This window comes from Trachurus trachurus, assembly GCF_905171665.1.
Source record: "Trachurus trachurus genome assembly, chromosome: 22".
Classification (NCBI taxonomy): domain Eukaryota; kingdom Metazoa; phylum Chordata; class Actinopteri; order Carangiformes; family Carangidae; genus Trachurus; species Trachurus trachurus.
In genome coordinates, this window is record NC_139907.1 from 3903470 (window position 1) to 3927826 (window position 24357).

A 24357-nucleotide genomic window follows, 5' to 3' on the forward strand; every position below is an offset into this window, starting at 1 on the left:
TGATGTTTCTCCAGGTGTGGACAGATGTGACGATGCTGGATAATCCGTTGACTTTGAAACCACATCCGTCTCCCAGTCTTTTACTTCCTCTCCTGACACTGAAATGTTCTAACTAAAGAAGAAATTCCCTTCAACCTTAAAGGATAATTTCCGTTTTTTACAACCTGGACCTTATTTCTAGCATAAAATACGATCATTTCCTCACCCAGATAACTTTGGTGTCATTTGGAGTCGTTTTGACGAAATTAGCTCCAGCCGAGAGCCGCGTATATCCGTATAATGCGAGAGCACAGGGCAGCAGAATGCAGCCTCTAAATAACACATTATCCGCCGCAAAACTCGTTCATTTCGCCAATATTTTGTTATGATACGCTAGTGCTATTCCCCTCTGAGTCCGGGGTTAGCTGTTATCAACATCCGGGGTCTGTAGGTTGACCTACTGACCTCTGACCTGGATGATGTCATCTCTGAGCGCCGCGCGGCTCATTCTGATAATAATCATTCTGCTTCGGCATTCGGGTCCATTTTCATCTCAACTATCCGGAGCTTTAGTGAGTCCAGGTTGAGGAGAGGAAGCCTGTGGAAGCTGAACTTCATCCAGCTGCTCATTTTGTTCTGACAAGTCAGAAACACGCAGAAACGAACCGTAGCATTAGCGGTAGTAAGTTAGCCGCGCCGCACCGCGGTCGGAGATGACATCATCCAGGTCAGAGGTCAGTAAGTCAACCGACAGACCCCGGATGTTGATAACATGCCACCACGGGCTTGGAGGGGAATAGCACTAGTGTATCATAACAAAATATATGGTGAAATGACCGAGTTTCGCTGCAGATAATGTGTTATTTAGAGGCTGCATTCTGCTGCCCTGTAGAGTCGCATTATACAGATATACGCGCCGCTCCACTGGGGCTAATTTCGTCAAAACGACTCCAAATGACACCAACGTTATCTGGGTGAGGAAATTATCGTATTTTATGCTAGAAATAAGGCCCAGATTGTAAAAAACGGAAATTATCCTTTAAAGAAAAGAAACTAAACTTTGTCCAGCGGCGGTAGCGGTGGCGGTGGCGATGGAGTTAGGCCTCCAGCAGGACGTGCCAGCGGCAGACCTGCTGTCCTCGGCTCTCCTTCATGTCCTGCCAGTGGAGCTGCTCCTCCTCGCCGCTGCTGTTCTGGCCCAGCGCGATCCAGCCCACCATCTCTTTGCGCTTCATGCTGCGTCGGTTGTAGATGGAGACGAGCAGCGTGACGTCCGACAGCTGGAACAGCGCCACCTGGAAGACGAAGGTCTCCTTGTAGACGGGGTTGGGCTGCCCGCGACGCACCGACGTCTTGCACCGAGAGATCTCCTGACCCACCGAGTTCAGCAGAGTCAGCCGACCGTACGTGTCTGCAGGGGAGGGAGAGGAAGGGATGATTGGATAACTACTGGACCAATGAACAAGTTTAATTGTTTAATTCGGTGGTTCCCAACCTTTTTTGGCTCGTGCCCCTATTTTAACATCACAAACTATCAAATCTGGCTCAATCAAGATGCGCAAGCTCAGATATTTTTATATGCTGCGTTTAGTTTAGTTTATTATTCGGATCCCCATTAGTTGCAGCAAAGCTACAGCTATTCTTCCTGGGGTCCACTGCACAGTATCAAATATACAGTAAAAAAAAATACAAAAACAGAAAACATTATAAAAATTAAAAACAAAGAAAACAAAAAAACAAGTGAGCAATACGCCTCACCTAACAAAACAAAAACAGAGTGAGCGTTTCCACTTCGTTACTGTGCTTTATCCATTTTTTGTTAGTAATTAATCACATACTAATCCATGTTATATCCATATCTACATATTATATATGTATACATTATTCCACAATCACTTACACTTCATATCATATTGCATTATTTGATCTAAACTCGATTTATATTCAAGAAAGTGAAAGTATAGAATACAGTTGTTCTAGATTATCTGTGGTGTTTTTAATCATAATTTTAAAAAGAATAATAATTAGTAAAAAAAATATTTTATATCAATTAGGCTATTAGACAATCCAGGTGCCCCCACGTGGGTTCCCGACCCCAAGGTTGAAAAACACAAAATTAAAAGCAAACTTAAAGAGTTAGCATTGAGAATATGGAAACAAAAAAGAAAATATACCGGTATATATAAAATAAAATTTAAAAATGAAATAGTACAACAATGCTTCAAAATCTTACCAATTCATACATTCTATTTTATAATTTAATTCTATATCTTTATATTTAATATCCATTTATTCTAAGATAGATATTATACATATTTTAATAATCTATACTGTCTATAACCTTAATGTAGGCCTACTACATTTATTAATAATTAATAATAATTCCATAACTTCAAACAAAGTTGTTTTTTCAATAACAATTTGAATTTCCCTGCTAATAGTTTGTTCAAAGTGTTTGGGGAGCCGGTTCCAAGCATACATGGTGGCTCTGTACATCACTGTTCTTTTACTGTAGTTTGTGTGTGTGTGTGTGTGTGTGTGTGTGTGTGTGTGTGTGTGTGTGTGTGTGTGTGTGTGTGTGTGTGTGTGTGTGTGTGTGTGTGTGTGTGTTGACCTGGTGGTCTGTTGATGGCCAGGTTTCTGAAGTGGCTTCCCTTGATCAGCTCCACAGACATGCGTCCCGTGGTGGCGTTGTAGGACAGACCCACCAGCAGCTCGGGGACGCCGCCGTGGGTCAGAGACTGAGTGGACGAGGCGCTGTCGCTCTGAGACACGGCGGACAGACTCAGCTGGGAGTCCACGCTCTGACAACACAAACACACACAATGAGCTGATATGTTGACACAAAAACCTTCAGTTTCTCTTCTACAAACAATTCTTCCTCTTCTCTTATTATGTTCATTAATCAGAGTCCCGTGCTCCTGGTCAATCCAATAAGTCGTGCAAAAAACTCATTGATTTGGCTGCAACAAAAATATATTTATGACCTGGTGCTGCAGCAAATACCAGTCCTCACTTCCTCCCTATTAGACTCACGCACACTTACATTTCCCTTGATTGAAATTGTTAAAAACCAACGAATCAACTATTAATTGGGAGAAATGTACTCTCTCTATCCACTTCTGTGTCTGTTTCAATCCAATCTGTGACCAAATCCTTACCACACTGTCAAAGTCCCTCTAAATCAGGGGTGTCAAAAATGTATGTGAAAATTACATAGAAGGCAGAAGAGGCGTAATATTGATGAAATTGCACATATTTTTATCAAGAATTGAGGTTGTTCACAATATGATTTGTCAAAGGATAGTTAATTAACTGTAAACATCTTAATAATGTGGAATACAAAGGAAAAATGTATTTTTATGTATAGGTTATCACGCTATTATTTTACTGGTCCAGGCCACTTGAGATCAAATTGCACGGTTTGTGGCCCCTGAACTAGAATGAGTTTGACACCGCTGCTCTAAATGATGCTGGTGTCACCATCTCCAGCCGATCAAGGTTTCTTTATCAGCACCTGAGGGTAAATCTTGTTCTACACAACAGTCAAAGGACGTGTTAGTTCGAAAGGCGACATCACAACCTCAATCAGATTCGGTCCTGAGAAGCAGCTTTTGAACAATGATCAATGATGTCATGGTTCTTTCAGATTGGATCTACATTGATCTTCCCAATTCCCACATCATCTAGACTCTGGAGGATTCTCCACATCTGTCGACTTCAGAGATCAAAACAGTGAGGACGAGTTATCAAAGTCCAGTAAACATTAAAGCCCCAGTGTGTAACTTATTTGGCTTTTTATTAGCAAAAATCAAATATTTCTTTATACGTATTTCACTGAAGTGGAATCACAGCTGCATACAAATGAAAGCTTTCTGGTACCTTAGAATGAGTTGTTACAAGTCGTTACAAATACATAAGTGGGCGACGCACCGAACCGAGGCGGCCATGTTGCATCGTGACCGTAGGTAACCACGGAAACTCAGCGGAGCCGTGGGCTCGGCCTGTTAAAACTGTCACCACTGTGTAGTGTGAGGAAGGACGGAGGCACTGGTGTTGCATTCAGGTGCAGTCAGGCAGACGGCCGTCGGCTCGGCAAACCAACCGGATGTCATTTTACTCCACCAGAGAAAGACGGTAAAACAATACCACATCACCATGACAACATATTGTTTTGCCTCGTGCTGGTGGACCACTTGTTTACATAGACGCTTGTTTATCCTGTTACATGCAGCGTCTGTTGTCTGTCTGACGTCTGCCCGATTTCACGTGAATGCAACATCAAGAATACGTTCCGATATGCAACCGCACTGCTAGATGGGGGGAATTCCTACATATTATACCTTTAAATAGAAGCTCAATTATCTGCATTGACACATCTTGAATTAAAGGGATAGTTCACCCAAATTTGAAATTACACTCATTATCTACTCACCCTCATGTCGACTAAGGGCTGGGAGAAGTTTCAGAGTCCTTCGTGGCTTCTCTGAGCTCCTCTTCCCAGTTCGTCCAGATATGATGAACCGGGAAGAGGAGCTTTGAGAAGCTTCCGCTACAAAACAAGCTTGAAAAGTGGACTTATTTAAATTCTTTCGGGACAATTTCGCATTTCGGGGGTTCAATACAAGACGGACATTACATACGAGCAGCATGGAGGTATTTGGATGTTTTTTGGTGTGTCTTTTTTTTACGAAGACAGTTGGTATCCATTTGCAACCGTTATATGGACATGCACTGCTACGCCGAGACCCCCTGTAACTCAGAGAAGCCACGGAGGACTCTGAAACTTCTCCCAGCCCTTAGTCCACATGAGGGTGAGTAGATAATGAGTGAAATTTAAATCTTGGGTGAACTATCGCTTTAAGTAGGTCTACCTCCGAGGTAAGAAGTGCAGCCCACTTTCTGTTTCTAAAGTCAAACCTTCACCTGTGTTCGACTCACCTTGAGGTTGCTCCGAGGCTCCAGAACCAGCGTCGTCTCCATCGTGCATCCGTCCGGGTCCAAGCCCCCTAAACGCAGCACCTTCTCCCCCATCATCCTCTCCCGGGACATCCTGCCCCCCAGCGCGTACAGCCTGAACCTGACGGCCGACATCTGCAGGTCCGACGGCTCGAGGCGCGAGAAGCGGAACGTCTCGTTGAACTGCGGCAGCGAGCCTTTCTGCACCGACGTCTTGTGCCGTTGCTTCTTGGAGGGGAGCAGCACCATGTGCACCTGCCACGAGTCCATCCCGCTGCGACCCTTGTCGGGGATGTCCCGGGCCGCCACCACGCAGACCATCAGCTTCTCCGTGTCGGGCCGGTACTCCAGGGACAGGACCAGGTCTCCACATTTGGAGATGGGGGGTCGAGGGGAGGGGGTGACCGGCTGAGACAAGGCCTCGTCTTGGGCAGGCTGCTCTTGCTGAGAAGAAGCAAAGTGCAGAAAAATCACGTTAAAGCAGGATAAAATCTGGATTGACAGCTCTGTCAGCTCATGATCTACTGCAGACTGTCAAAACCCAACCCAACACTGCAAAAACTCAAAATTTTTCCAAGAATATTTGTCTTATTTCTTGTCAAAATGTCTCATTTCTAGTCAAAACTAATCTCTTTCCACTTAAAATAAGACTCATCACCTAAAACTTTACTTGTTTTTAGATAATTTTCACTTGTTTCAAACACATTTTCACTTGAAATAAGTAGAAAAATCTGCCAGTGAAAGCAAGTTTTTTGTGCTTGTAATAAGGAAGAAAAACTTGCTCCACTATCAGATTATTTTAAGTGCAAATATGCTTGAAAGAAGGAAAAAGTGTCTAAAAACAAGCTGCTTTTTAATGTGATGAGTCTTTTTTTAAGTAGAATGAGATTTGTTTTGACTAGAAATGACATTTTGACTAAAAATAAGACAAATATTCTTGGTAAGATATTTGATTTTTTGCAGTGAACGAACCAACTGATATGGAGACACCAGGTTTCACTCCTAACAACAACGCTGGTAGTTCTTTATTTCAAGAGTCTCTTGGTTCGAGATGTTTGGAAGACGTTGGATTTTGGATTGGATTTGGTCACATGACCTAAAAACCTACATTCAACCAAATATCAACATCAGATTGACCTTGGTGGTCTGGATCATGCCTCCTGAGATAACTCCTCAAAGGGATAGTTCAACATTTTGGCATATTCGCCTATCACCATACAGTAATCCCTATAGCCATAGGGGTAGGTTCATTACTTTTAATTATCGGTGCATGTTGCATTGCTATGAAATAATAACTTATAACATTACGACACATGAAGCAAATACTCAGAACTACTTTGACGTTTTTGAAATCTGTCCGCCCAGCAGCCGTGTCTGGAATGTAGTTCCAGCTGCATTTGCCTCTAAAACAACTTGTCCACCAGAGCGTTGTGGAGTTGTTGGATTGTGTATTTGATGAGTTTGATGAGGGACAACAGGGGACCTGTGTTCACTGAGCAGCTCACGTCTCTTCCCTGCCGATCTCAAAACAACATGCACCGATAATTAAAGGTGATGAACCTACTGCTATGACTATAGGGATTATACTGAGAGGAGAATTTGCCAAAATGTTGAACTATCCCTTTAAAAACCTGAGACTGGTCTACTTGTGTTTTCTACTGATTGTTGAGCATGAAGATCTGGATCCAGTCCAAGCTGGATTGGACTGAGGAAAACCTAAATGAACTCCAGAGTCTGGTAATTAGAGACCTGATATGAGGGCGAGTGGATCAAAGCCTGAAGAGACCTGAGGATCATTAGAGCTGAATAAACCAAACACAAGAGGCAGACTGCTGAACTCATCAATGAATCTGATCTATTCAGAAGCAGCTGCGGTTCAATTGTCCTTTTTCCACCTCCTGCACCAACATTAAACGTTCTGAGAGATAAATGAACTAAAGATAAAGTTCTGACCTCTTTAATATCTTAGAATGAAAAAAAAAAAACCCAGTTATTCAGCAGCATAAATCTCATTAGCACCTGATACAGACTTCCTCTTCATTCACATGACACAAACATCGGTGAGTGACGTCGGGTACATGAATACTGAATGAAGAAATAAATAAATAAATATCTCCGGTACATGTGAGTAGAACAAATTGTGGTGGTTGAGAAGGTTCACAAGGTTCGTTTCCTAACCCTCAGTCAGCTTCTCCCTGCTGCTGCTGATGCTGCCGACCGTCGTCTATTTATAACCAAACACGCACTCGGCTGAGAGACGAAGAGAAGAGAAAGGCAAGAGAACGAGGACAAACAAAGAATCATTTGGACATTGATTCTTTCCAGCCCACATGTTTCCAAAGCAAAGCCAGTGTGAAGATAATCTTATCAGCTGAATGAGCAGATTCACCCTCTTCCTTTCACAAACAGAGAGGTTATTCAGCACATCTTCTATAAAGGTGTCCTTTTACACCAACGGGGACAGTGTGGGTTTGATTTATTCACCAGATTCTCTACAAGCTGAATTAAAGAACACAAGCAAGGAACTAGCTGGTCAACGTGTCACCTTTAATTATCATTTTATAACATAAGACTTTTAAAGAAGGAGTCGAGAGAGCTTTGTTTGTTGAGTTTCATCTAAAAGCTACTTCCGGCCACTGAAGGCAGCACCTGGTGAATAATGCAAATCACTGCTATATATAACTGGACCGACCGTGACCTGACCTCAGAGAAAGTGTTCAGCCTCAATGACCCTCAATGATTTTTACAGTGAACATCCCAAATTTGCCGATACAACCTTTAACCTGCAACCGGCTAAAACCATTAGCAACATCATCCTCCTCAGGTAGTCATGGAGATCGGCTACCAAGTGTACAGTACATCATGGAGACACTGGAGTACTCCTGCATGCATTACCATAAATGTACGAATATTTAATCATTGTGGATTTTATCATGTGAAGCTAAATTATGTAATATTATGCAGATCATCGTTTTATACCACTGTACATCCATTGGTTCTGTTAGGAAATGGCCTATGGCATTTGTTAACTTGGTTTCTTTATGTTAATTTCATTTTTATTCACATTTCAAAAGTGACACACGGCTTAGACTTCAGTTTTTATGATTTTCTTTTACTATTGACTGAGAAACAGAAATTGTAAGGACAGACTACATGTACCAGTTTGTTGTTCTTCCTCTTTCCCTACTCAATTTGAGATTTATCCATGCATGTGTTTATTTTCTTTGAGGACATCACGTCAAAATGGTAAATGCCTTTTCTTTTGGACCTACTTCAAATTTTGATGTGGATATTGGAGCCTTTGATAAATGGGATTAACACGTCAATAATAGATCATACTGTATATTTATACGTGTGGATTTGATGGGCAGCGTCTAATCTGAAAGGATTTTCTCCTTTTCAATCTTTGTATAAAGACTCTTTTTAAAATGTTCAGAGAAACCGAGCAGAAATCCGGTCATAAAGCTTGCCGCCGCTCCTCCTCCTCCTCGTCTTCCTCCTCTCTGCAGCCTCCCCGTACAGTCAGCAAACACAACATCGATTGTGTCGAGTGTTGACAGAGCGGGGCCGAGTGTCGGCGTTGACATGGCAACCAGAGAGGAGATAAGATAATCACAGAGCTGCTGCTGGAGTCTATTGAACGTGCAGGTCAGGAGGTCGACTCTCAGAGAAGAGGGAAACACAAAGGCAGAACACTCACCTGTCAACGGGACCGTGAATGTTTACTACGATTTCCTCTGAATGCTACGAGCTACAAGGTTCTTACACATTATTATTACTGTGTATATCAAATATAAGAAGGTAAAGGTACCAAAGCTTTCCTGAAGAGAAGTGTTTATTCCTTTCTGTTGAAGGGAAATTTCAGTTTGTGCTTCACTGCTCCATGAAAGGAATGATTTATGAAATACTGACAGTTAGTTTTTCTATCTTTTAAATTTTTGTATTGTGTCACTATGTGTTCTGTTATTGTGAGACATGTCTATGGTGGTGAAACCAAAGAGGAATTTCCACTCAGTGGATAATAAAGTTTTCGTAATCGTGATCGTAATCGTAATCGTAATAATCCTGATTTGTTTTGGTTTTTTTTTTAAAGATAATTCGCTGTGTTGACTGTTTTGCCTTTATTAGGGATTAGCATCATGACAACAGGATGTGAGAGCAAAACTGTGGAAAATGTCAAATGTCCCATCAAACTGCACCTGTCCACAGAAGCTACTGAAAATGCCACAGACCAACTGACCAAACCACTGACCAACCAACCAAGCGATTAACCAGCCACCTGAACAGACAACTAACCAATCAAATAACCAGCTAATCAATCAACCAACCAACCAACCAACCAACCAACCAACTGATAGACTGTCCAATCATCAATCAATCAACCAACCAACCAACCAACCAACCGACCAACCAATCAACTGTTTCACTTGTCAACCAACAGCCAGAACAACTAACCAACCAACCAACCAACCAACCAACCAACCAACCAACCAACCAACCAATCAATCAATCAATCAATCAATCAATCAATCAATCAATCAATCAATCAATCAATCAATCAATCAATCAATCAATCAATCAATCAATCAATCAATCAACCAACCAACCATTCATCTAACCAGCCAACTGATGGACTGACTGACCGACCAACCAACCAACCAACAAATCAATCAAATGACCAACCAACCAATGGAAAAACCAACCATCACCGAACCAAACAACCAAAACAATCCATCAATTACTCAAAAACTGATCAACCAACCAACCGACATCAACATGAAACACACATATGCTTGCTATTTTGCTTCTTCGCTGTTGAAAAATGGTGCCTATCTTCAACAATGATGACACAGCCATGGTTTTTCTCTTTGACCAATCACCAGTCTGCAGTATTTTTACGTGACTTTTTAGAATAACCTTAGTTTGGCTGCGACTCGGCAAAAAGTTACCAGGTGCTGTCCACGACTTTTCCCAGAAAACAACACAGGTGAGTTGTCTTTACCTTCCTGGACCATGCAGAGGGAAAGTCCCATGTGAGTACTAATATATGTATGAGTCTATTTACAGCAGCCTGTACTTGCAGTAATCAGAGTATAGGCAGTAGTAGTATTATTAGCAGCAGTAGTACTCGCTGTAGCCGGAGCAGGGTTGTTATATAACCGTGTAAATAAACTGCTACAACATGGCTCTCCCAGGTTTTATCTGGCTCCACTGATCCAACCTCATTTGTTATTTATGAAGCCTTTCTAGATGTCAGTATCACACTGTGTCTCTATTCGTGTGTGTGTGTGTGTGTGTGTGGGAGGTGTTTACTGTACAGATTGCTCCCAATTTCAAAGTGTGATTCGGTGACTGAGAGGTTGTTATATTCTACATTCCTGCTCTCCTACATGCACACACACACACACACTGGGTGATTATTATTCATGAGCTTCTGTTTGTTAGCCAAGGCATCGCAGTGGAGAGCGAAGAAAATATCAACTATTTATACAAAACCTTGAGGGCCGTGTTTGGTTTGTTTCTGCCAAATGAACCTGAGAGGATAACAAGGCAGAGTGATAATCCTCTCACAGCTCAATGATGATGATACCTCTGCCAAGCGTGACGGGGAACAGCAGGGCAGCGGTCAGCGCGCTAACCCCGTTAAATAATCCCTGTCTCACTTTATTTGTATCGTTTGTTTTCACTTTTGTTGGGTGATTTTTAAGAGCATAAAGTGCAAAATGTTGTTTTTCCTAAACTTTCCTTAAGCTTACATTTACTCAAGAGCTACAATCAAGTGCAATATTGGATGTATTGGATATTTTTCAACCATGCTACTTCCTACTTGCCATTCTGCTGTTTATTTTTCCTGTAAAGCACCAAAGTGACATCTTAAAAAAGTTGGAAACAGCAAATATTTGATGTTTGCTCAAATAATATGATCATGATCATTCAATTAGGGGAAAGTTCCCAATCATTTTCTGTTGATTTACTAACTTAAAAGTGAAAATGAACTGATCCATTCCTATAATAATAATTGATTTAGATTAGGATTGATGTATTTATATGTATTTATTACTGATGTTCTAGCCCTGACTGCACTTTATATTTTATATTTTAATATTTATTTTTATATTCTATATCTATCTGTGCCTTTTTAATGTATGACCGGTGCTGTGCTGCTTGCTGGAACCTCAATTTCCCTGAGGGTAACCTCCCCAGGGATTAATAAAGTACTATCTATCTATCTATCTATCTATCTATCTATCTATCTATCTATCTATCTATCTATCTATCTATCTATCTATCTATCTATCTATCTATCTATCTATCTATCTATCTATCTATCTATCTATCTATCTATCTATCTATCTATCTATCTATCAAGTCTTAAATGTCTCTAGATGTACCTCTGGGCTCAGGGTGGAGGAGCTGTCTGTGGCGTCGTTTTTGTCACGATCCGCCGTCTTCTCTGTGTCCTCGCTGCCGTCGGCGGCCTGCCGGTTCATGCTCGGGGTGGGACTGTCCATCATGGCGCCGGCCGCCTCGAGCCCGGTGGGTTTGTCCAGAGAGAGAAGAGAAGACGCCCTCTCGCGCTCCTCCAGCGCCGCAGAGAGCGGGTCCTGGAAACCCTGGCGGCTCTGGGCCTCGGTTTCTGCAGGGGGAAGGCAACAGGGGAGGAAAGTCAGCATTATTCCCCCCGTTGGCTCGTCTTAGTGTAAATCTGTGGGTGTAAGGACATTGAGCGTGTGAGCGAGGAGGTCAAATCCACTTATACACATTTCTTCTGTTTGTTCAAAAGCCCAAATCTATAAAACATTTCAATTTTAAAGGTTGGTAGCCTACACTGCAAAAACTCAAAATCTTTCCAAGAATATTTGTCTTATTTCTTGTCAAAATGTCTAATTTCTAGTCAAAACTAATCTCTTTCCACTTAAAATAAGACTCATCACCTAAAAATTAACTTGTTTTTAGATCATTTTCACTTGTTTCAAACACATTTTCACTTGAAATAAGTAGAAAAATCTGCCAGTGAAAGGAAGTTTTTTGTGCTTGTAATAAGAAAGAAAAACTTGCTCCACTGTCAGATTTTTCTACTTATTTCAAGTGTAAATATGCTTGAAAGAAGTAAAAAGTGTCTAAAAACAAGCTGCTTTTTAATGTGATGAGTCTTATTTTAAGTATAATGAGATTTGTTTTGACTAGAAATGACATTTTGACTAGAAATAAGACAAATATTCTTGGTAAGATATTGAGTTTTTGCAGTGTAGCTTCAGTCTTGTTCCACTATTTGGGGGCAATAGCAGAAGAGACAGACATTACTGACACAAAAACACAAACTGTGGCTTTGCTTAAAACCAGCAGGTAGTCAAGGTGATTAATGTGTCTCACCATCTTCTTGCCATCTCCTCTGGTTAATCATCTAATTTATCCTGGTGGATCTAAAAGAAGCTTCCTGAACCTTGTTTGGCGCTGCTGCTGCTGCCGTGTGTTAACGGAGGAGATATTGTGTAATCTGTCAAAGCTTGGCCTTTCCCTGAGACAGAAAGAGTCGAAGAACAGGCCGTACCTCAGACCAATCAATAGCAATTATCTCCAATTCACTGTCATTAAGGTGGGTCTGACTGTTACATCAATGGCTGCATGGGGTGTTCGCCATAGCAACAAGCTGAGGTGAGTCACTATTAGCCTGTGAGTGTATGTGTGTGTTACCTTGTGTATTTGTGGGCTATGTGCCGGCTGCACCAGTCACACATTGGTTAAAGATGATAAATAAATAAATACCAGTTGAGACAGAGTGACCTCGACCAAACAATCACCAACAACCAGATGCTCATTTAACAAGACTGGGCTGAAAACTGGACCACGTGTAGGAGGATCTCCTATAAGATCATGTCTATTCATAAGGTGCACGATCATACACAACAAAACAAAAGGTTAAATCATAATTTAACATGCCAGAATTAAGTTAAATCGAAAAACAAGGCTTTGTACTACAATATCTGCACTGAACATCAGACAGAGTTGGATATAAAAGTGTGTTGAGGTGAATAATAAAGGCCGACATCAGAGGGGAAACACAGACATACTGAAATACTGTTCACACAAAGTCATTTTGAAAGAGATACCGCCAATGTTTACCAGTCCAACACCCAATCAACCAATGATATATGGTCGATTGGGTAACTATGAGATATAGTTGAATGATGGAGCCATCATTCAACTATATCTCTCAGTCACTCAATCATTGTGGTGGACATTCGTGGATGTTGTGTTGGTCCAGGTAGCCTACATTTAAACCTGCCAGCACTGTTTTATTTGACCACCTGGGGCTAAAGCAACAAGCTGTGATACCATCACCTTTTAAATGAATATGTAAAAGATATACAATCAGTGATACAGCCTGTGAATCGGTTAACTGTATTTTGGTTTGACTTGAGATTTCTGTCCAAGTCTGGGAATGGTTAACTGATTCAGATTAATATGATAATAAAATGTTGGTAACCTCTTTCATAGCCATCATCAAAAATACCCAGGAAAAAATATAAGTTCATGAATAAGTCCAGACAAGTCGATCAAACACAGTCTAATAATATTTGTCTGCTGTGTTTACTGTGTCCTCGTCCTCTGGCTGTTCTTAAAAAACACCGGCGGTGCACAAACATGTGTCCTAATTGATGCTGCTGCCTCTCTCCACCCTTCACCGCGCCACAGAGCTGCAGCCGCTCTGAGCCTCTCTGAGCTCTTTACAGCTTCTAATCTGCACTAAAGATGCTATTTGGAGCTTTTTTGGCTCATTGACACTGGGATGGATTAGAGCAGGATCTTGCTGGTTTTCTGTTCGATGGAGTTTTGACTCTCTAGTTTGAAAACAGTAAAACCAGGGCCGGCCGCTGGCATAAACACTCTTTGCGGTTGTTTAGGGCCACAGCCGTTAGGTGGGGGGCCACATGATCAGAAAGGTACCGGGGTTCATCAAGTAATTTAAACATCCTGAGGTCTGCACGTGCACGCTATGAGCTTTATATGTAATGTGAAGTCAATATTCAGCTTCTTTTATCTCACATTTGAGACATTTGGTGAAAATAGAACGGCAGAATGACAACATTTGTGCTCAAAAAGCAATCTTACAAAATTTCATTTTAGACTTGTTTTCTACACTTATCTATTACTGTATTCATATCCGATTTCAAGCACCAAAACAGTTCATTCTCATGACTGAAGGTGTGTTTTCACAAGGGATTTGACATTTTTCAAAAAGCAGACCTCAAATTTCCAGCATTTGGCCTAAATTATTTCTTTATACAGTGTTCTAGGACAAATTGGCGTCAGTGTGCTTACAGCGGAGGTTCTAATATTTAGACAGAAAACACTTGAGTATTGTTACATCTGCAAGTAAGAAAATATGTAAAAGTCGAGAAAATGGCTTCAAACCTCACAAACATACACTGCAAAAACTCAAATATCTTACCAAGAATATTTGTCTTATTTTTAGTCAAAATGTCATTTCTAGTCAAAACAAATCTCATTCTACTTAAAATAAGACTCATCACATTAAAAAAGCAGCTTGTTTTTAGACACTTTTTACTTCTTTCAAGCATATTTTCACTTGTAAAATAATCTGATAGTGGGGCAAGTTTTTCTTCCTTTTTACAAGCACAAAAAACTTGCTTCACTGGCAGATTTTTCAACTTATTTCAAGTGAAAATGTGTTTGAAACAAGTGAAAATGATCTAAAAACAAGTCACTTTTTAGGTGATGAGTCTTATTTTAAGTGGAAAGGGATTGTTTTGACTAGAAATGAGACATTTTGACAAGAAATAAGACAAATATTCTTGGAAAGATTTTGAGTTTTTGCAGTGTAAACATGTCTGTATTCAGTTTTAACCAGTGATTTGGTGTTTGCGCTTAGAGTGCAGGGCCACAAACAAAAATCTTGTTTAGTGCCACCAAAATCCTAGGGCCGGCCCTGAGTAAAACTAGTGAAACCCGCAGCTGAAAGTGATCTGTCTCTTGTAAAATAAGATTAAAGCAGAAGTAAGTGATATATTTGTGTTAATATAAGTCTTAAATAGTTATATCTTCCGACAGCAATCACTTACATAGAGTGTTTGGACTGAAACACGGGTCTCTCAGTCCCTCTGCTCTTCTGAGCCGAGGAGAAAACATTTCTCGTATCCTACAGTTTTTATCCAATGAGGAGAGAGAACGGCATGCAGGGCTGTGTGTGCAGCCAAGGAACGGCATGAATGTGGTGACGTAGGGACGAGGACTGTTATGGTGCGTTCAAGGAAACTCGTAACTCGTGTTTTTCCGACCTGTGAAGTGGTACCAGTTCGATCTGGTACGAGTTCACCGGTCAGAAGTTACGAGTGGCCGTTATAGTGACTTTCACCGGTAAAACAGGTCGGAAAAACACGAGTGGGTTGCCTGGAACGCTACAAAGTCGTAAGTTGTGACTTGAAGCTGTAATTTACGGTTTCAAAAGCCTGCCTGGAACGCAGCATTAGCGAAAACGACCGGATCGCTTACTTCTGCTTTAACTGTATATATGTGTCCCAGTAGTTTTAGTTAGTAGCATCACACCTTCACAGTCCGACGGCTCGGTGCTGCCCTCCTCCTGGTCCGACAGTCGGGTGAACTTGTGGCGTCGACCCAACGACAGCTGGGTCGTCTGGGTCGTCTGCTGCTGCTGCTGCTGAGCTTCAGCGCCGCCGCCGTTCGCTGCCGCTGAGCTCCGAAAACTCTGCGAGCGCGACACTGAAATCTCAAACTGCTTCAGGATCTCGTCCTCGCTGTCGGAGGAGCTGACGCCGTCCTCGTCGTCGTCGTCGTCGTCACCGTAGCTGTTCACTAGGGGGAGATGAACACAGGGAGACACAGGGGTTGGCAAACAGGAAAAGCTGGGAGGAGTAAGAAGGAAAGAGAGGAGAGGAAATCCAAGAGGAAGGAGATTTTAAAACAGTCTGACTCACAAACGACACAGGAATTAGTGGAAATAAATAAAACTTTGACATTATGCAGACGATACAACTGTATTTTTCTCTGTTGCACCACAACCACAACTGTTAAAATAAAGGGTTAGCAAAATGCCTAAAGGAAATAAGAGCCTTCAAATTGAATATAGACAGAAGTTTTTGAAGCTGATAGATGTTTTTATTCATATATTTGCAATAATTCAGTATATAAACATGGTTTCAATGTTGCTAAGTTCTGTATTTTCTTCACTTTCTGTTTCATATTTAGGCGGCAGGCTTTGAAGCAGGTGTCATAAAAAAAGGGGAAATGCGATGCAAAACATCAATCGTTTTACATGTAAGTACCTTTTAGAAAAAAGCTCTTAGACCTCAATCACTAGTTACATCCTCTGAAACCTTCATCATCCCTCCCATTATCAGAAAGTATTTTTACTCTCAACAGCAGAAATCATTATACTGACTCTCCAGTGGCGTTCAGGTACAGTATATTAAAGCTGCTCTGTGCTGGGGGCAGGGTGTGGGGGTGGTGGTGAAGGGGGGTTATTGCCCATTTATGAGACGTAAATGCTCATTAAATGACTGAGGACACATCAATTCGAACGCTCTCTCGCTCTTTCAGTGGGTTCCCGGTGAAAAACACAGGCGCTGTTTTTAGCGTTAACAGGGTCGGAGGGTCACTTCACTCACTTCATAATGTGACCATAATTGGATAGCAACAGCTGAATGAGTGACGCAGCAGCGATCAGCTCCCCCCAACACCGCCGCCGCCACAACCAACACCACCACCACCCACTTTTCTCTTTAAGTGCAGGTCATCGTCTCTACCTGAGTGATCGATCGCCATGGTTACCTAGGGAAGAGGAAGCTGCGCTCCCGAGTGGGCGAATGAATGACGGCTGATTGGTCTGTTAACTTCTGTCTTGTAAAGCTATTCACAGGCGGAAACGACTCTCAGAGCCAAGTCGTGTGTGCAAATGTGACACACACACACACACACACACACACACACACACACACACACACACACACACACACACACACACACACACACACACACACACACACACACACACACACACACACACAGATGCAGATCTTTTTCTTATGCAACAGTGACAAATTCATCATAAGACACTTGTGTTGCCTCACAAGTCTCAGTTTTCTGTCATTTATATGAAATGTGCAACAAAATCTCATCATGTTACTTCATATGGAATTTAAGTTTTTCATTATATATCAATATAAATAGATAGAAATACTTTCTGGATGTAAAAATTCATGTCTAAACAGCCGTGAAGCATCAGAAAAACTTTGAAAAACCAGCCCATTAACCATCTTCTTGTTAAAAAAAAAAGCTGCACTTTGAAAACAGCCAGCAGCCAATAAACATTCAGTTTGTGTAGGCTACTTAAACCCCTCCCCATAATAAACATCATGGAAAAATAAACAATACAAATAGGAAACCATTAACACACCACTGATCTCAGGTCTGTGACTGAGGGGAAAGAAATTTAAAAGGCTAAACTCACATGTCTTTATTCACTCACTTGCATTTATCAATCAACCATCTTTTTTCTGTGTCTGTTCACCAGCAGAAACTCCTCACATCTCATTTCTATTAGATAAAAATAATTTGCTTGCGTCACTGCTCCACTTCGTCCTTTAAAATCTCTGAAGTCTGTTACAAAAACAACAAAAACCAGTAACATGCATGGTTTTTCCATTCATCTGAAAACTCATTCAGCCTCTAACCTGTTGAGTGTTTTACACTGAACAGCAAGACACACACCAACACCAACCTGTGAAGCTTGTAAACACACACAACTGTGCAGCTTTTCCAAAAGATAAATTAATCTATTATATTGTATATTAACTTTGAAAAGCTTAACGTGTCGTCGTGTTAAGTTAAATATCCTGGCAGGACACAAAGGCGGAGCTACGTTAGTGAAAATAAAGTGAAAGCTCAATTTTGGATTAAGCACAAACAAAACAATGAGGGTTCATCAACCTCCAAATATATACTGTAGTGAAAGTTAAATAAACCAAAATTAAATATAAAGTCACGTCTCAGCTTTTTGATCCATCGTCAAAATAAATTTAAACTACATTTTAGATTTTTCTGAGTCTGCGGTCGAGTCCCTACCTCGTCCTGTGACGCTCCAGAGGATTTTGAGTCGTGAGTGTTGTGGAGAGACTCCAAACAGGATGTGATGTTTGTTCAGGAAAGAAAAAACCCAACTGGAAATACCAGAGACTCCACCTGCTGCAGGTGAGGCACCAACAAACCTGCTCAGTGTTTGCTCAGCGTTTGACTCACAGCGTCCACCTGGATCCAAACATCCTGCTGCTGCTGCTGGGGATCAGGTTCACATGATCTGATCTAAGAAGAGTCTGCAAGGTTTGATTTAAGGTTTTAAAAACAAAGTTGGATCTTTGAGTTACAGTTACAGTTATAGTTACAGTGACTCAGGCAGAATTAAATCACCAGTGAGCAGGATTCACCCTCTTCAGCCCACATGGAGGAAGGAAGCTCTGAGTTAAACAGTGTTTTATGAACATGGCTGCCAAAGGGTTCAACACCGATGTCACCCAACAGTCAAAATGTTTAATTCAGCATTTTGGGAAATACTTTGATTTTATATCATAAGTCCACAAGTCTAAAGCTCCATACAGTATAAAGGTAGATGTTTGTGTTAAAGCTCCATACAGTATAAAGGTAGATGTTTGTGTTAAAGCTCCATACAGTATAAAGGTAGATGTTTGTATTAAAGCTCCATACAGTATAAAGGTAGATGTTTGTGTTAAAGCTCCATACAGTATAAAGGTAGATGTTTGTATTAAAGCTCCATACGGTATAAAGGTAGATGTCCATGTGTAGTGTGATTATAAAGCAGCTCTAGGTTCTATATTAATACTGTGAAAGTATCAAAGCCTCAGTCCACAGAGAAATGCACACAGCCTGTATTCAGAAACTGAGCCTTAAAACCAGCCGTCAGGACTTCCTGTCTCTTTGTGATGTCACAACAAAGCCCCGCCCCCTCACCACCTGGACCCACCATCAAACAACACTTTGCAGGATTTGGTTTCTCTGAGTGTTTTATTCTGAAATCTGCTCTATTTTTTATTGGATCACTCAGAAAACAGTCAGCCAATCAGAGGAGAGGGTCACAGCCTCCTCCTCTCCTCTGATTGGCTGACACCGACCTGTTGTTACTAGAGCTCCAGGGAAAAGCTGAAAGAGAGAGGAGATGGAAAACTACACTCAAATGTTTGTTTTTTTGCTTCTTAAAACCACAAATCCATCTTCTTATGAATCAAAACAATCAAACTTCATCTAAAATCTGAATAAAATCTAAAAGACAGAAAAAGCTCTTGTTTGTAATTCAACCTTGAAACATAAGGGGGAAAAATCTCTGACCTTACAAACCTTTGCTCTGGGTGTGTTTGCGTTGTTTGACAAGTGGGAGTAAAAAAAAAAAGAAAAAAGGAAAAAGAGTTTCATTGGCTGATAAAGCGACAAACCGAGCGTCCTGTTCTCTCACTTTATCTCTGAATGTAAGTTTTTTCTTCAAGGTTTTACAGTCAATGTTTTGTATTGTGAGCTGCTGCAGAGCTTTGTGGCGGTGTGCGACTGACTCACTGAACTCACACACACAACACTCGCCCACAGAAACCTACTGTACAAATACAAACTCACCCACGTCCTCTCTCTATCTCTCTCCTGTTCCTGAAGAGTTTAATTGAAGCCGTGGAGGACACACACACTCATCTTCAGGTTATATAATAGATTAACCTTGACTAGAAAGCAACGCCGCCGCTCACTGTCGTCGGGTCTCATATGTGAAACAAGTCTTATTGTATTTTCTTTTTGAGGGGGAAGACCGAAAAAAACACGGGGGAAACAACCAGCGCAACTTGTTCATTTATAACCTGAACGTGAACGGTTTGAGGGCGAGTTTCAACCTGGGACTATTTAATGACAAACAGTCTTGAAGAGTAAATACCAACTCTGATTGAACTGTCGGGATGTAACATGCTTTTTTTATGAGGAATCAGCTGATCATCACTCATCTTTTTCCTCGTTATTATCGCCTTTAAAAATCTGTGTCTCAGTTTCTGCAAAGAGACTAAAAACATCACAACTTGACATCGTAACATATCCCTGTCAACTGTTTTCAGGGTTGTTATAAAAACCAGCCTATTTTTTAGGCCTTTTCTCGAAAATTGCATATCCATAATAAAATGAGTATATCTCTGCAACCACAAGGTCTATTTGAATACTTTTGGTGTCATAGTAAAGGGAAAAAATTGAGGAATTGCTGAGATGTGTAAATTTCAGTATATCTGTTACTGGTGAAGAGTAAATGAAGATGACACACAGAAAAACATTAATAAAATTAACATTCGCCTGAAACAAAATCATATTTTTGATGAGTGCCCTTTAGAATAATGCTGATGAAGCTCAAACTCTCTATAAAATCATTGTACAACATATGAACATTGTCTCTGCAGTGGCTGATTCTGATTAATTGAAGCAAGACAAAATTATTGAGATTTTACTACAAAATATCCAGGCGAACTTTCCAAAATGTCCATTTTTGGCACAGCTTGGAACCACCTGCCACTATAAACCATTGTTTAATCTTTATTTTCACACAATTTGCATAAACTAACTGAACATGAATCTACCAGGACTGAATAAGAATGGCATTCCTAATAAACTGAAATAGAAATTTAAATAAATGAAAACTGAATAAAAACTAACAAAGAACAAAGCAAAACTAACTCAAATTAAACTGAATTGCAGATTTTTTCCTTTCCTTCTCTCCCTCCATCACCGCGTCTTGTTCAGTTTGACATCTTGAGGTAACGTGGTGGCAGCAGAACGGATATCGGCTGCCATATATCGCAAAAATAGGATGGTTTGTGTGCATTTTATGATTTACTAGAAAATTACTAAAGTTACAGGAAGAAAACGCCTCAGCCCGACATGAGGCTCAGCTTCTAGGTGCTTTCCTCCTAATACCTGAAACACTAGAACAAACAGTTATCTGTGGATATTTTCATTCATCCAGGTCATCGATATCTCTTGGCAACAAATTGAATTGAAGGCAACTGGACTTGTATTTGTCTAGGAAGACGTTTTGCCTCTAATCCAAGGGGCTTCATCAGTTTGTAACTAGTCAGACCGATGCAAGAAACAAGTCCAGTTGCCCAGAGATATGGTCTGTAAATGGTACATGGTCTGTATTTATATAGCGCTTTACTATACCTGAACGATACCCGAAGTGCTTTACAGTACATCATACATCGCATTCACCCATTCACTCACACATTCACACACTGATGGATAAAACAAACAAGCAAACAAAAAAAACCTCAACTAAAACTTTTTAACCTTACTAAACTAAAAAAAACAACTGAAAAACTAAATAAAAGTATGAAAACTAATGAAAATTTCTAGGGAAGTCCGATAATATCGACCGACTGATAATATCAGCCCAATATTTGCGTAAAAATGTAATATCTGTCCATATCGTTATCGTTTTTTCTGCCGATATATGCCTGGATTTCGGAGTGAATTAAGTAGCAACGGACCATCACTACTTAATTACTGCCGCCGCTGCTTTAGACGGACAATAATGTGTCTGTTAACAAATAAATAAATGTTAATTTTACACAGTAAAAGTAGGCATACAGTTATGTGTTAATTCCTGACAGGAGATACGTTAATAATTAGTTTTGGGGCATATCGGTATCGGTTATTATGGGAAATTGGAAATGAAGGTGCTGGACATCGGAAATATCGTCAAATTTCCAATATCGGAAGAAAAAGACTAGACTAAAACTTGTTGACCTAACTAAAACTAAACTAAAAAAAAAAAAGCAACTGAAAAACTAAATAAAACTAAAAACTAATGAAAATTTCTAGGGAAGTCCGATAATATCAACTGACCGATAACATCGGCCCAATATTTGCGTAAAAATGTAATATCTGTCCATATCGTTATTGGTTTTTCTGCTGATAATGCTGCTTTAGATGGACAATAATGTGTGTGTGTGTCTGTTAACAAATAAATATTTGTTAATTAATTTGTGGAATGCATCCAGTGGGGCATCACAATACAAGTAGGCATACAGTAATGTGTTAATTCCTGACAGGAGATATGTTAATAATCAGTTTTGGTGGGAAAAAAAGTCTGCATATCGGTATCGGCTATTATGGGAAATCCGAAATTAAGGTGTTTGACATCGGCAAATATCGTCAAATTTCCAATATCGGACATCCCTAAAGCTTTCCAAACGATAATAACCATGGCTGTTGTACCCCCACTCCACCACTAGAGGTCCCTGTGCGTGTTTCCTGTTTTTGTCGTCACTCACCGAGCCCCTGCCGCACTCCCACTCGTCCTTTCTTGCGGCGGCCATGTTGCTCCAGACAGGGCAGCCCGCCGACGCGAGAGAAACACAGCTTCTTGTTGATGAAGAGGAAGAGGACGGCCAACGCCACGATGAAGACGCCCACCGCCGACAGGAAGCCGATGGCCTCTGGGGTGACTGGTGGGAGGAGGGAGAGGGAGAGGGGACACACAATGACACACTGATCAGACCACACAAACAGACAGCCTGGATACACACACACACACACACACACACACACACACACACACACACACACACACACACACACACCCGCACACACACACACACACACACACACACACACACACAGTACGCATGGTACATGTGATACACACACAAGACAGAACGAGTGACACTTTAGTATGTGAGTTTCCCTCAGTGCCTTGTTCAAGAGCAGAGTCAGTGTAAAAACAGCTGATAAAACAAATATATATTTTTAAAAATCACAGTTCAGCGCTGAATTGAACCAGCAGCTCAGCGTCTTGCTCAAGAGCACTAGAGGGTAAAGTTTGATTACACAAGATCAGTTATTGATCAGAAACACGTTCACACTGACATCGAGCTGAAAGAGGCTGAAGTTTCTTAACTTTTCTTTGTGTTGGTCACTGTAGCAACGCAAAACGCAATAACAATGGCCAACAATGTAATAATTTTGGCCATTTTAAATGTAAATAAAGATGAACAAAGGCTCCTGCACAGTCTTCACTTGCATAGGTTTATTAAACAACGTTTCGGTCCTGAGACCTTCGCCAGGTTCTAAAGGTGTAATGTATGTAAATAAAGCCAATAATGTAATAAAATATTTGAGCCAGTAACATAATAAGTGGGTTGGGGTTAGTTTTTATGGCAATATTGGCAATTTATTACATTACTATGTAATCATGTAATCATTTATTATAATAAATCATTACATAATTACACAATTAACAAAATTACATAATAATGTAATAAATTATGACATTATTGGCTGGTTCTTACATTATTGGCCTAGTATTAGAAAAACGTTTCACATTGTAATAATTGGAGCCAATGATGTAATAATATAGGCTACTGTATGTATCACTATATGTTTTTTTGATATTCAGAGTAGAAGATGTCACAATTTGAGGTTCTGCGCTGTGTCTGTGTCTCGTCTACACTGAGAAGTAAACTTCTACCATGCTATATTCATGATAAATGTGATTTGCTTGGCAGTTTTTCACATATGTTTGCAAACGGAGGAACTAGTGGGTTATCAACAACCTGGTTGTAAGACATCAAATTGTAACATATTAACATCTTGTACCTGGAAAATAAAAAAATAAATAAAATTTACATTTTCAAAGGGGCTTTTAATACTACTACTACAATAACGAGCCAGTAATGTAATAACGTAGCCTATTACATTATCAGCAAAGAAAGTTATTACGTTATCCGCTCGAACATTTTATCACATCATTGTCAAGTTATTATGGTACTGACTTTTTTTTACATTTAAAATGGCCAAAATTATTACGTTATTGGCAGCTATTACGTTTTGGGTTGCTACAGTTACATCTTTTACTGATCCTATACTCTGAAACTCTCTGGTTGCATCTGAATTGTATTGCATTGTTAGTTTTTATAATAAACACCTGTAAACCTAAAAACATTTGTCCATTACAATTACAACCTCGCTCTCTGCAGGAAAAACTGCAGGGAACTTGTGCAAAAGGATGAGTACTGTGATGGACAGGATGAGTAAAAATGGACAGGAGGAGGACAGATGCTGCAAATTGCACGTAGAAAAAAGAAGTAGTAAAGATTTGTTTTGTTTTTTAAAAGAGAGGGAGACAAACAGACCATAATAGAAAGAGAGAGAGAAAGAGAAAGAGAGGCTGTGTTGGAGATAAACGACGAGCCGTAAGGTGATACGAGGCGCACACACTCTGCTCTCAACGAGGCGTCTCGGGCTCCTTCGGCGCAGATGAATAGAAACGCGTGACGGGGGGTCGCCCGTCTCCCGTTTCCACGGTAACGCTCCAGCAGCTATAAGCAGAGAGAAGTGAATCAATGG

At 40.6% G+C, this 24357-nt stretch overlaps 1 protein-coding gene across 1 annotated transcript; it reads right to left on the reverse strand.

Moving 5' to 3' along the window:
* Positions 1-1076: 1076 nt before the first annotated feature.
* syt16 (synaptotagmin XVI) lies at positions 1077-22639 on the reverse strand (the record flags this gene model as incomplete). The annotated part of the gene is made up of 7 exons (XM_083998511.1): positions 1077-1390; positions 2594-2783; positions 4921-5382; positions 11331-11575; positions 15508-15774; positions 22284-22526; positions 22636-22639. The coding sequence occupies 7 exons, from the start codon at positions 22637-22639 to the stop codon at positions 1077-1079; spliced, it is 1725 nt and encodes a 574-aa protein (XP_083854637.1).
* Between the last annotated feature and the right edge of the window lie 1718 nt (positions 22640-24357).